General features: G+C 37.6%; 1 protein-coding gene across 1 annotated transcript; it reads left to right on the forward strand.

The window, feature by feature from the left end:
* The first annotated feature begins 709 nt into the window (after positions 1–709).
* LOC306887927 (thyrotroph embryonic factor-like) lies at positions 710–12,381 on the forward strand. The gene is made up of 5 exons (XM_079445974.1): positions 710–1,676; positions 1,958–2,201; positions 4,106–4,561; positions 6,797–7,050; positions 10,201–12,381. Exons 2-5 carry the CDS (start codon positions 2,006–2,008, stop codon positions 10,414–10,416), a joined length of 1,122 nt encoding a protein of 373 aa, XP_079302100.1. The 5' UTR covers positions 710–1,676; positions 1,958–2,005; the 3' UTR covers positions 10,417–12,381.
* The last annotated feature ends 2,489 nt before the right edge of the window (positions 12,382–14,870 follow it).

Consider the following 14,870-nt stretch of genomic DNA (forward strand, 5'->3'; position numbering starts at 1 on the left):
TTTATTTTTTTAGAATTATAGTTGGATCATAGGTGTTGAGTTCTCTGAAAGTGACTAAAAATGTTTTAGAACAAAACGAGAGTGCTATTTTCCATGTTGATCAGTTGGTGGCAGCAAGGATCCTACAACCTATGATATGAAGCTGTGAGAACAACAGTCACGTGGATTTAAACGCTGAGCCTTTGAGTGTGTGTGTGTGTGCGTGCTCACGAGGTAGACTTCAAATTAATGTCTAAGAGAGACGGTTTGTGTTTATAGAAAAAAGCAAGGAAGAAAAGAATGTGCGGGAAAAAAGGTCCTTTGTTCTGTCTTTTTCATGTCGACCATGTCTTTGCATTATCATTAATTAGTTTTATTATATCTTTGAAAGCACATATAATAGATTAAGTTGTAAAATCGTAAGACCTGCATTGAGCATCACAATACTTTGATACTCTCGTGAGGTTGGGTTCATCAGGTTCAACCCCAGCAAATCTATTTCCTTTATTTCTGAATCTTTAGTGGGTGTGCGCCACTCTTCCCCTGGATTTGTGCAGTTTCTGTATTCTCACGCGGCTGTAGCATTGGTGAGATGAATGGGCGGAGCGCAGTTCTCCTCGGTAGCCAGTAGCTGTGCGCGCAGGGAGGAGCCTCTTTTCTCTCAGCCAATGGCAGTAAAAAGTACAGACAGGCTCAGCCGAGTCTCCGCGTGCGGACACCATGTGCACTGGAGAGCGCGTCTGTGTTTTTGAGACGCAACGTGTAGTTGCCATCTCCTCTCGCATGATGCTCACGTTTCCCGCGGATTACTAGTGAAGTGAAAAAGTGTGTCCATTCGCTTGCTAGTTTTTTTTTTCTTTTGGTTTTTGGCAAAAGCGAGCGCTCTGTTAGGACTGAGCGTAAAACCTTGACAGGTTGTTAAATAAATCATAATTCTGTTAATAAATCATAATTCTGGTGCACTTTAAAACTATCCACTCACCAACTTAGTAAGTGGCCACATGCTTATGCGTTTTCTGGGTGCCAAACATAGGGATCATCGGAACAGCTGGGAGAGAAATTATCGACCAGTTTGTTTTTAATCAGTGCTACCAAGCCCCGAGGTGCGTGCCTGTCACGAGGGGGCGTGCCTCATGAATATTAATCAGTGCTGTGCTTTCACTCTGGGAGGTGTGACGTCACGTGAGCGGCCCGTGTTCGTTCCAGCTGAGCGAAAAGCTCGAAGGGCTCAAAGTGTGCGGTATAACACACATGCAGAGAGAACTGAACAGAAGGGGTGACCACAAGCGATTGAGCGACTGACTGGAAAAAAACGTCAACATCCCACCAATCGCACTACGCAGCAGAAATTGACTCAGCAACACTTTCTTCGTTTTGTTTTCATTTGTTATTTTGGAGACGACGCAAGTTTCGCGCATTCACGTTATCGTTTGCACTAACTTATTGGATTTCTTATTCTCCGAGATTTTTCCAATCCGCGCTGTTTTCTACTGAAACAGTTGTATCACAGTTGCGTTTTTTTTTGTACGTTGGTCTTGGACATATATCGCTATTTTTGTTATTCGCCTGTATCTGTAAAAGTTCCAGCAGAAGACAAGCTGTCAACATCTTCGGGAATTACTGGGAGTGTATATTTTTATCCAATCAAATGCAAGCAGAATGGCTCTCTTTGTTTAAAACCTCGTTTTCAAATAAAGGTAAACTTGCATTAATTTTCTTTGATATCAGATGCTCTGGTGCACGTGAGCAGTGCAGGTCGTTCCTCCTCCTCTTGTCTCTAAAGTATACGCGGTCTCGTGTTGCAGTAGTACTAAACAACTTTGTTTACTTGAATGCTACTCTAATGATACGAACTTAATCTAAATGCATCATATGTTAGTATATGTGCTGTTTCATTACGAATTAATGCTAATATTCTGTTGTTGTTATTGTTTCCACTATGCATCGTCATGTGATTGATTTCACGGCTACACGATAGTATTGAATCACCCAAACATCTAGCGGTCAAGGGAGCTCAATCCGGCTGATGATGGCCAGGCCGCTTTCACAGCTCCTTCCCCCGGACCTTCCCTCTGCCGGAGCCAGTCCACAGTTTGGCAACAGTAGCCAGGCGGGAGGCTCACTTAACGGAGGACACTTAAACTCCACTGCAAACTTAAAGTCGCTCCTGCAGCTCCCAGTGAAGGGCGACCAGCGCGTCAAAGACTGCAGTGAAATGAAGGGTGAGGAAACGCACCTGCTTCCCTGACACTCAGTGTTTTATTATAACTAGCTCCCTCTCAAACTTTTATTTGTTCCCCTTTAGAATGTGTAAATATTGTGTTAATAGTCACAAGAACAGTTTCCTGATTAGTATGATTACCGATTATAAAATTTGTGGTTGAACATGTCAAATGACAGGGTCATGTGCAACTGCATATATATCTCAGTGAGCCTCAAGACAGGACATCACATGGGACTTAGTTGAAGAGATAAACAAGGCCAGGCCATTCAGCCACTTAGGTCCCTACCCAGGTACTTTGAGGTCAGCTGTTGGCTAAGCCATTTTGTTTACAGGTCTGTGCAATGCTCAGCATAACCACACCAACAGAAGTTTTCCATTGCATTGTGAATATTGGAAAAGCTTCTTTATGGATTGCTGTCATTGGCATTGCTTCCTACAGATTATTTTGTTAACATTAATAGAAACTGACCCTAAATAGGTGAGGGGGAAAAACTCTTAAACCAGTGTCAATCCAGTTCCTATGCACACAGCTTTTTATAAAACACATTTATCGTTAAACTCACTGCAGTTACTTTTGAACACTGATATTTTTTAAATAGCATGCAAATGATTCAAGAAGAATTTTTGCACTTTTGGTGCGGTTAATTGTTTTTAAGCTTGAGTATTCTTCAATGACAGTCTACTGGGTTTTTTTGTAGAGAAAATAATTCAAATTGAAAATGTGTTGCAGTTACATTTTTATGGTTTGTTTTTATACAATATAGTTAAATCAGAAATGTCTCTTTTCAAACTCTCTTTTCTGGTTCTGGTTTCCTCACCAATGCACTGTAAAATGCCTAATTTAGCCTAACTAGTGTTGTTAAGATTTTAGACCCCACCCTAGAGTGTCTCAGACCCCACCTAAATACTTTAAGACGGAAAGCTTCAGATTTAAGACCTTCAGACGCCATGTCCGCTTTCACATAGTTTTTAGTATTGCGTTACTCCTGTAGATTAGAATTGGTTTTAAGCCGACTAAAAATAATCAGTAACCACTTAATACAATATACACTACTCTAAACCAGGGCATTATTGTAGTATTGCTATGTTAACTACTGTAATCTTGTGTTAAACAATACATGTCTGACTTTGTGTTACACCTATTGCCTTTTGCGTCATGGCTTTGGTTCAGCCATAATAGCATAGTTCTGTAACATTTAACCATTGTTCAACTGTATTGTTGCTGAACCACAGAGTTAAGCAGTGTCACTGCGGTGTAACATTGTTATCGCTTTACCATGGTTTTTACCATGTCAAAATGTAATAATCTTTCGCGAGTTTAAAGGAAAGTATTTCAAAGGCTCTTCATTTTGCATTGATGCACTGGGAGCTTTTCACATGTGTTGACATTGCAGAGGTAGTTCTCCCAGAGGGATGTGAAAGTTGCTGGGAAGTGTTATTCTAACTACGTAATCTGAGCGCTATCAGAAATACTGCTCTCTTGAAATCTATAAAGTCAATATATGTGTTCCTAAGAATAGTAGAATAAGCCTCATTCACTCCAAGAACGATAACTATAAAGATAACGATATTAGCATCCACACCAGAGGGCGATACCGTCTGTTTATGCTAAGCGCATGCTCATTTGCTGCTTTAAATTCTTGAGCTCGTTATAGCAAGATGGATTCTGATTGGGTGTCAATGTTTGTATCGCTATATCAGATATCAGCTGGAAAAAAATCATTCTGAAAGTGATTTCAACTTTATTGTTATAGCTGTGCTATTCTTTAATATTGAGGACAATTTTTAGAACTATATCTTTATCGTTATCGTCCTTGGAGTGAACGGGCCGGGCCGGGCCTTTAGCGTAAGATATGACATTAATATATGCAGATTGAGTTGGATTTCACTTTCTCTTCATAGGTAAGGACAGGTTGGACATTGATGAAGACTCTCTCGGTCGTTGTCCTATGCGCAACGGCTGCAGCAATGGACTAGTCGCTGACAGCAACGGCGCAGGCACAGGCAGCTTTTCTAACGGCAACAACAGTTCCTTCTTGGGCCCGTTGCTATGGGAACGAACATTGCCATGCGATGGCGGGCTGTTCCAGTTGCAGTACATGGACCTCGAGGAGTTTCTGACAGAGAACGGCATGAGCAGCATGCACAGTACCTCCAACTCCACCTCGGCTCAGATACCCTCGCAAAGCTCTCAGTCTGCCGTACCCAACCAGGGCTCCCAGTGCCTCCCCACCTCGCCCCCACACTGCTCCTCATCCTCCTCACCGACATCAGCCACCACCTCGTCCTCGCCTTCTCTGCTCGGGCTGGACATGCACACGCCGCAAAGCATGCTGGGAGCCTCAGACTGCTTGCATGGTGAGTTTGCCTTTGCATTTCAGCGATTTAACTAGCAGTGAAAGATAAGCTAGAGAGGATGTTAGAAACCCGCGAGACGAACGCTCTAGAGGCAAGCCGTCGAGATGAAGAAAGGAAGCTCTGTGGGCCAAAAATTAGGTCTACACAGTTCAAACACTTCCCCCATTTTGCATACAAGAAATTCCCCTGGATTTCGGGCTGTTTGCGAGTTGTGAAAAGTACCAGACTGTCACTTGTCAGGGTGTGTGTTACTGTGTAGTTTCAGAGTATTAATGGTTTGGGTGTGCGTGTTGTTATGAGTGTGTATGGATGCTCATGGTGTGTGTTTGTAGGCTTCACTGTCAAGGTTTGGGCAGTTTTTGGGAGTGAGTGTTACAGGGTGTGCGGCTGTTTGTGCTTTTGCGAAGACGTGAGTTGTGTTTTATAGGTACGTGTTAACATTGCATAATTTTGTGTCATCAAACATATATTTACAGGCTGTTTAAAAGGTGAGTGGGAAGTTTGCGTGCGTGTTATTTAAAAAAAAAAAAAAAATGGGCCAGTTAGAAATAAACAAAAAAGAAAACTGCAGTCTGTCTTGCAGGACTGACAAAAGGGATATACAAAGATAAATAGTGATGACAGCGAGTAAAAAGAGTGGAAAAGATATAGATATGGATCTGAGAACAAGACAGCGATTGAAAGGCCGGTAAATAAACAGTGGGAGACACACAGGTGAGCCAGGAGCAAAGAATGAAAGGCAGAGACAGCATGTGTGCGATTTGTGCTCGCATGTTTTTAAATCTCTTCCTCTTCTCACACGCTTGGTCCATGTGCACTCTCTCAATCACGTGCCGAGGCAGGCTGAGTGAGAGCGAGGATGGGGGAGGAGCAGAGGAGAGGAGGTATGTGTGGGAGTGTGTGTGAGTAACAGACAGGGAGAGACTGAAAGATTGAGATGGAATGACTCAGTGCGAGGTGATACTGTACTTCCGATTAGATGTTTGTTTACATTACTAGAGTGTCTAAGCAGTATAAGAGAGAGAGAGAGATTAAAAGTGCTACTGGTAAATATTTGGAATGTTCTGTGTGATTAAAAAGCACATGCAGAAAACACCACATCACATATTTGCACAGATTTTATCAAGCCGTCTCGAAAAAAACTGTGCCTGTGTCAGTGCATGTGCCTCGGTGGATAGTAAAGAGAGGATCATTGGCAAATGGGGTTAAAGTTACTCTTAAGGGCACTTCTCAGATTTAGATTAGATTTATGGCTCAAAACATAGATTTTCAAAGCATAGCAACAGCAGTTTTGTTGTGCTATAATGATAGGGTTCACTTTAATCGTGTGAAGAATTAATGCATTAGACTCTTTTTCACTATATATTATATTATATATTTTGAATTAATGTTTAAAAATGATTTTCTCATCCCATTGACAAATGTTGTATATTGGTATCAGAGTATGTATTTTTAATCACTTATATATTTATATATAATTCTAATAAATGTGTGTGTGTGTGTGTGTGTGAGTGAGTGTATGTATATGTGTGTGTGTATAATATATATGTATATATGTGTGTGTGTGTGTGTGTATGTATGTATGTTTTGTGTGTATGTGTATGTATATATATGTAATTATTTTTCTTGTGTAATCAAAAATCATAAATTGCAAAAATATTTGAGTGAGTTTTAAAATAGGAAAAAAAGAGAGCCAATGTAGAAAATAATCAACTTTCCTTCTCCAATTAAATTGATATTGTATATATGTGTATGTGTATATATAAGAGAGAGAGATCTTGAAAAATGTGTGTATGTATGTTTGTTTTATTTTTATTTTATTTATTTACTTATTTTTTTTTAGTATGATAATTGTTTTTGACCATTGTGGAAGTAGACATAACCATGTCTGTTTTGTGTCTGTATGTTCAAGCAATCTGCCAGGCAGGAAAACCCCATTATAGGGGAGAAACAACTATAAGTAAAAAATACATGCATACATAAATTAACAAATAAATATTTTGCTATCAATTATTAGAGTAGTGAAACCACAAGTTTAAAAATTTGTACTTTCTTTAGAGTAGAAATATTGGAAAATGGAAAAACAAGTGAAGGATTAATAGATTGAGTTGTTGTCTGCTGCCTGCTACTGCCCTCTTGTGGGTCTTCTGGGTAATGTTTTGAGAGTCCCATCATTCTGAATGCATGCACATAGCAGCGTGACTTAAAGCATCCACTTTGTGTTTATACCGTCAGGCACTCCGCCAGGCAGCTTGGAGCCAACGCCCTCACCTTCTTCCACCACGTGTCCACCACTCCCTACTCCACCCATCGCTAACTGCAACAACATGTTGGCACCCTTTGACCCAGATCCCGCGGATGTTGCCCTGTCGAGTGTGCCTGGACAGGATGCGTTTGACCCCCGCAGGCATCGGTTCAGTGAGGAAGAGCTCAAACCTCAGCCCATGATTAAAAAGGCTCGCAAGATGCTTGTCCCTAATGACCTGAAGGTGAGAAGCTCAATGCAGCAGCATGCTATGGACATATAATTTATTATAAACACTTGGCATGGTGAAACATAAAAGATTCTAACAGAATTAAAAGTGGTGCATGTGCCTTCGTCATATGAACGTGGATTTTGTGAAGCGAGTTTATTTTGTTTATAGACCTAATAGCTTGCAGTCAATATTATTGTGCAGCTGTCTATCTAAGCTTCAATACTCATCTGTCACTGTGTAGATTTTTCTCACTGATTATTTGGCACAGATTTAAAATTAGTTTATTTTGTCCTGCACATTATAGATATTGGCTGGAAAATTCCACCCTCATTTTGTTCAATAGGTCTGACACTCTTAATGCTTCTATGCAAATTTAGTAATGCAGACACCAGGCATGTTTGCATCAGTAGAGAGTGTAACACTGTAACATTGCCATTTATTTATAACAGTAGATTTCTAAATGAAGACATGAAAAAATATAGTCATAATTAGTTACCAAAGCCTATTACTAGCATAGTTTTAATATTATGAAGGAACAGACGGTGATTTATAAAGCATGTCACATTGACTTCATTGGGTAATGGGTGGTAGCATTTAGTCATTTTGGCAGACGCTTAGCATATGTGGTCAAATCTCAAGACTAAGGCAGATGTCTTGGAAACCAAGGGTCTCGGATATGTCAGCTTTTTTGTTATAAAGGGCACAGCAGTCAAAAGGAGGAATTCCTTTGTTATCGCAATGACCTCTCCTCTGGGAGCAAATGAATGTTTTGAATACTTGGAAAGGAAGCAACATTCTTAATGTTTTGGTTAAAAAAAAAAAAAAAAAAAAAAAAAAAAAAAGGGATAGTTCACCCAGAAAAGAAATCTGTCATTTACTCACCCTGATGTCATTCCAAACATTCCAAATTGGATCTGTGGAACACAAAAGATGTTTTTTTTTGTTGTTGTTGTTGTTGTCGTTTTTAATATTTCCAGTTTTTTTGTCCACAGTTGAGTTCAAAGTTATTTTTTTTTTATTTTTTAAATCGGCAACCAGTGAGTAGTACACAGGTCATATTACAAACCAGGATCACAAAAAAGGAAAAAAAACAAACAGATAATAATAATAACAACAACAATAATAAAAGTAAATATAGCTAAAACATATAAAAAGGGTAAGGAAATATATGCAGAATGCATTTTATTTTTATTTATATACTATTATAATATTTATCTATGTTTTGAATTAGCTTTTTATTTGTATATTTTCAGTTTTCATTTCAACTTTAGTTTAAATTAGAGTTATTTTTATGTGCTTGTCATTTTTATTTGTTGTTTTTAAAGATTTCTGTTTTTTTATTTTTCAGTTTTAGTGATTTTTAGTACTTTTATTTGTTAGTTTGCGAGGCAAATTAAGTTTTCCATCTAATATTTGATTTATTTATATTTTAAGTCAGCTTTATTTTAGTTAATAAACTATTTTTAATAGTTTTAGTTCATGAACATGAACTGCCTTTTTTATTTATTTTGTTCTGTTCTCTGAGGTCCACTTATACTATTATCAAGATTTTTACATCAAAAAACATCATATTTAAGAAGTAGTAGGCTATTTTCTTTCATGTTTTTGGCCCCCTCATCAGAAGGCTGTTTGAATAGGCATGGCGGATTGTAGACTCGGAAGTAAATGCCCACTGCTATGATTGGCTAACATCCTCACAGATGGATGCTGCAGTGATTTAGGTTTAGAACACACAAATACTCCTATCAAATGATCTGTTTAACAGAAAAAGCAATAGTGACCGCGTTATAAAAACAGTTACTCGCACGTGTGTTGCGACATTACTGTCAGATCCAATATAGTCAGCAGAGCATCATCTTTTAGTTTCAATCTTTTTGAAAATCCCGCATCGAGTTTAATTAAAAATAAAGTTCTTTCACTCTTTCCTAATATTGGGATCAGAAGGAAGGCAATGCAAAGACTGACCACAACTTGGCACTGCACAGCATCTCGTTGTCTTCGGAGCATCTTTATCGTTTGGTTTCTGCGTAGACCTATGGTCGCCCGGGGCTAAACAGGCAGCGATGTAGAAGCAGGCATTGATTTTCTTCTGCAGAGGCAGTTTATCCACACTATTACAACATAGAGTACAACATTTCTAAAGCTGTCGTTTTGGCAGGCTGTCTTTAAGCTGTTTTTAGACTAAAATGAAAGTTTTGAGTTCTAAAACGTACAGGATGTTTTATAGTACATGACCTCTCTTATATGTCAAAATATCAAGCCAATTTTGGTTTCTCAGTTCATAACGCCTTTAACACGGATTCAAAACAACACTGAACCTCATTGAGTTGCATTGTATGAACATAAAACAGTGAGTACTGAGTACACAACAGTAACACTTTACTTAAAGCATATATGTATAATGCATTATAAAATTAGTTTTAATGCATTGATTATACCTTGTAATGGATCATATATAATGCATCGTACAATCTCATGAATAACTACAGTTAATGTACATAACACTTATCAATTCATTTTTACACCATGCATTTAAAATTTGGTTATAGTCATTTATGACTAGATATAATGCATTACAACTCACATTATGCATAATTATAATGCATTATACCCTTTAATAACCCTTTGTAATGTATAATACATAAAGGCTTTAAGTAAAGTATTACCGAATTTTCATTTTTGGGTGAACTGTCCTTTTTAAATAATGGAGGATTGTAAAAAGTAAATGCACTAGATAGAAGAAATTATTAGTGAACATTGTATTTTGATAAATACTAAGCTTTAAATAAATGAATGAATAATTATTTGGAATTTGGAAAACTGAAAGAAAGAAATAATTTCATGGGAACTGCCTGCCAGATTTATGAGCATGATTTGTATCTGGTTTTCTCATGACATTTAATTTACTACTGACAGTGTGGCGTGAACCACAACCCTTTGTCTGGCACTTTGAGGAAAGCCACTCAGCCACAGCAGCACTTTGTGTGCAGTCAAATCTTTCTCACTGGAATGTCACTCAAAGTTGCTAAAAAGACACAAACAGTCTCAAACAATTACATATGAACACACACAAATCCCAGTCACACATCTGGCAAAGCTCTCCACCTACACTGTAGACAACCTGTGTGTTCTAATAGTTCTTTTATTTCTTTTTTTTTTAAGGATGATAAGTATTGGAGTCGTCGTTGTAAGAACAATGAAGCCGCAAAGCGTTCTCGTGATGCGCGTCGACTGAAGGAGAACCAGATCTCGGTGCGCGCCGCCTTCCTTGAGCGCGAGAACGCTGCACTCAGACAGGAAGTAGCTGACATGCGCAAAGAACTCGGCCGGTGCCGTAACATCCTGAACAAATACGAGAGCCATCACGTGGATCTATAAGGAGATGAAGAAAAAGTGTTATGAGACGATGGATGGAATGGAGAATGTGACGATTGTCCTTATGATAGCTAAAAGACAGACGAAAGTGCATCAAATATATGGAATAATGTATGAAGACGGCACAAGAGCTCGAGTTTTAAACTGGAGTGAGAGAGCATGTCACCTCTCATTATTATAATTTTTTCTTCAGTAGGTACTATGGCAAGATTTTAATTATGGAGAGAATTGTATATTTTTATATGATAGAAATATGCTTAATGGAGAAAGGAAAATTTTGAAAATAATTTTTGTATATTTTCTATATCTTTTGGAGGGCTGTAAAGAAGTGGCTGAGGGAACTGGTTGAGGTATCACTGTAATATAAAATCAGGTTCATATGGTATTTTTGAAGCAGACTTTTGATCTCGTGAAGGAAAAAAATGAGGGGCAGAATTGAGCCTAGACAAGAACCTTTGAAAAAATGAGAAAATAACTTTCTAGAGAAATGAAACTGTAAAATACTAAGGAAATTTGTATAGAAATCTTTATATAGATTTATTCAAGCACTTAAGTTGTGATAAACCTGTGGTGACCGAGAACAACCACGGATAAGAGGAATGACCGGTGCATCTCAACTCTTTGGGGACAAACCTTGTTTATCAGTCTACTGCTGATATTTATTTGTCATTCTCAAAGGAAAACTGAACATGTAATGATGGTAAGAAGATGGTAAAGAAAGACGCATTTTATTTCACATTTTATCTGCATTTTTTGTTTATTTCATTTAATGGTGAACTCAGTAGGATTCTTTTCTTCTTAAAGTTGGTATCCCTCGTCTACAATGTACTCATCTTTTTATAGGAATCTGACTCACAGTTGCAAACAAAAAAGCAGCTTTTTAGCAGCAGCATACATCCACAGTGTGCAGATCTTATGTGAACTCGCAGAGGTTGTTCTTGCTGTGCAAAAACACAATTTGGACCTCTATGGATTGAATATGTGGGACATGACTCTTATCTGATTGTACAGAAAGATTCCTCGCATTGGAAATTGCATTTCAAAACAGGTTGACATGTAGACACACGTCTGCGCTTTTGAACCTGTATATGCACTTATATATGCACAATATTGAATTTTTACAACCTGATTACCGGTGTCAGTACAAATGTTTCAAAATCTATTAGTTTCTTGTTGTTTCTTCAGTCATGTCTGTTTCTTTCCTTAACGACCATTAAAGTAACTTCACTTATTATGAATTATTATTGATCTGATCATTATTACTATTGTTGTTAATGCTACAAATGAATTATTTTTGTTTTGTTTCCTTGATATTGTCTCTTTCAATGCAAGTCTCCTCCCAGCTGTGGAGATTTTGTCACTTCCTGTTTGTTAAAGCATTCATCGTCAACACCAGCTGTAGAAGAAGTGTTGCTGTGACAGCCAGGTCAATTTATGTGTCAGAGGAATGCTGGGGAAAAAACTGGTGCCCTTAGTGATCACGAACTCTGCTTCCCTGAAATAAATGGGTTTTTTTTCTCTTTTTTTTCTGTACACTAGGATTATAAAGACCCATCATACCATTTGCGCTGTCTTTCTCTCTTTTGCATGTAGGTGTTTAAAGCTAACTGCCTTTTTTGCCCAGTAATTTGCCTCCTTAACCATATACTTTTGCAGATGGATTTTGGGTAATGTAGTCCTTAAGTTTCTGCACTTCCACATGTGGATGACTATGAACATTTTGTGTTGTGACTCTTGTTTTTTGATGTACAAATGCCCTACTGCATCAGTGTTACCCACACTGCACCTAGCCAAAGTAATGCAGGGGAATGTAGTCTTTTTCTCCAAGACCACAAATAAACTATTGTTCTTACTCACTAAACACTAAGGTGAATTATTTTGCATGTCATGTGTGCCTATTGTGTGTGCTACCACATGTAGTATCTTCAACTTCCTTACGTTTTCATAAATAAAATGGCGACCAGGGTGATGCATGTTCTTTTTGAATTTGAACTAAATGAATGAAGCCCACAGATGTGCTGGAAGAAAACCTTTCAACTATCCAGCTCGCATGTTGCCATGGACTGAAGACTAAATATTTATAAAGACTTAATATTTAATTTAATATTAAATGAAGAGAAAAAAAAAAAAAAAAAGATGTTTGTAAATAAAATAAATGGGAAAGTATACAGTATAAAATATATTTAAAAAATCTGCAATGCAATAAAATGAATATCATCACATATATTGCAGATAGAATGCATCTAGCTGGAAAAGCAACATATTGCAATAGTGTCTTGCACATTGTGGCAGGAGATGTTTGGGATTGTTTATGTTTAGACAACATTTTTACTCCGAGGAATATAATGTGCTGACTGCACATTGGTACCGGCACTGTAAAAATGAAAAGATGCTCGAGGCACTATTTGATTCCTTCAATTTCCGCAGAAGCAGAACCCGGTGATTCCCGACCAGGAGACAGACGAGAGGGCTGCAAGATGGTTTCAAATGATTTAAGACTTAAGCTTTAAAATAAAGCTTTTTCAAGGTTTTGAAAATTTTGAAAGTGTGATTTCTAGACCTGAGAAAGTTATGAAAATTAATAAAATGTTAAAAAGGACATTTATATATAACGAATATAAATTTTGTTAACACTTGAGAATAGGGACCAATTCTCACTATTAACTAGTTGCTTATTAGCATGCCTATTATTAACATAATGGCTGTTTATTACTGCTTATAAAGCACATATTCTGCATGACCATAATCTACTTAATACCTTACAACTACTCCTTACTAACTATTAATAAGCAGCAAATAAGGAGTTTATTGAGGGAAAAATCATAGTTAATGGTTTGCTAATGGCGAGATTTGGACCTTAAAATAAAGTGAGACATAAATTTTGAATTAGGTCACACTAAAATAATTAATTGGGTAGTAATTGCTACAGTCCCCTCCACTAATATTGGCAACCTTGGTAAATATGAGCAAAGGTGGCTTGTGAAATTAAATCTGCATGTTTATCCTTTTAATCTTTCATTCCAAAAATTTACAAAATTTTAACCTATCATTGAAGTAAAACATTTGAAAGTGGGGAGAAAATCTCATGATGAAATAGATGTTTTCTCCCTAGAAATTCTTATGAGTAAAATATCTCTGAAGGATGTTCCCATTCATATTTAAAAAAAAATGATCACAACAGGGTGACTATGAGCATGAAATTGTGCAGCCATGACTTCCTGCTCCACATGATTATAAATATGAGGAACAAAAAGCCAAATTCTCTTAATCATCCACCACAAGGAGTAAAACCAAAGAATATAGTTCTGATGTGAAGAACGAGATTGTTGAGCTTCACAAAATAGAAAGTGGCTTTAAGAAAAGAGCCAAAACATTGAAAATCCCAATTTCCATCCCCATAGCAATAATTAAGAGGTTCCAATCAACTAAAGATGTTTCAAATCTGCATGGAAGAGGACGTGTGTCTATATCGTCCTAATGTGAGGAGGAGAGTTTGAGTGGCCAGAGACTCTTCAAGGATCACAGCTGGAGAATTGCAGAGATTAGTTGAGTCTTGAGGTCAGAAAGCCTAAAAAAACGTTAAAATAAATATGACTGGAATTTCAAAAGGCACTGGTTTCTATGGTCAGATGAAACCAAAAAAGACCTTTTTGGCAGCAAACCAGATGGGTTTAGTACAAACAGGGATAAAAAGTACCCCATGCCCACGGTTAAATATACTGCTGGATCTTTAATATTTTGGGCCTGTTTTCTGCCGGAGGTCCTGGACATCTTGTTTAGACACATGGCATCAAGGAGTCTATCAAATACCAACAGATAAAAAATCTAAACCTGACTGCCTCTGTTAGAAATCTGATAATGGGCCTCGGTTGGATCTTCCAACCGTACAATAATCCAAACACAAACATCAAAATCAACAAAAAAATGGGTCACTGAGCACAAAATGAATCTTTTGCCATGGCCGTCTGACCTGAACCCTATAGAAAATGAGTGGGTGAACTGAAAAGAAGACGCACCCACATGAAGGATCTGGAGAGATTCTGTATGAAGGAATGGTCTCTGATCTCTTAAGGTGTTCTCCAAGCTCTTCAGGCATTATAGGAGAAAAGTCAGAGCTGTTACCCTGGGAAAAGAATGTTGCAATAGTTGGGTGCCAATAATCGTGGCCAACATGAACTAGAGAAAGCAGTTATTTCACAATGAGATTTTCCCCGCACTTTCAATTGTTTTACTTCAATGATAGGTTAAAATTTTGTGAATTATTTTAATGAAAGATCAAAAGGATAAACATGCAGATTTAATTTCATAGCCATCTTTGCTCATATTTACCAGGGGTGCCAATATTAGTGGAGGGCACTATTTACAGTATATGAGTAAATAAAATTGTAAAGACTCTCTGATCAGACTAGAAAAGTCATATAAATTCATTGGTAATAAAATGTGTAGACCCTGAAGAA

The sequence above is a fragment of the Barbus barbus genome, assembly GCF_936440315.1.
Source record: "Barbus barbus genome assembly, chromosome: 21".
NCBI lineage: Eukaryota > Metazoa > Chordata > Actinopteri > Cypriniformes > Cyprinidae > Barbus > Barbus barbus.

Excerpts from the sequence above, each read along its gene's own strand:
- LOC306887927 (XM_079445974.1), top strand. The coding sequence starts at position 2,006 with ATGATGGCCAGGCCGCTTTCACAGCTCCTTCCCCCGGACCTTCCCTCT. Across the intron at positions 2,202-4,105 it reads AGACTGCAGTGAAATGAAGG|GTAAGGACAGGTTGGACATT; the intron begins GTGAGGAAACGC and ends TTCTCTTCATAG. Across the intron at positions 7,051-10,200 it reads TTGTCCCTAATGACCTGAAG|GATGATAAGTATTGGAGTCG; the intron begins GTGAGAAGCTCA and ends TTTTTTTTTAAG.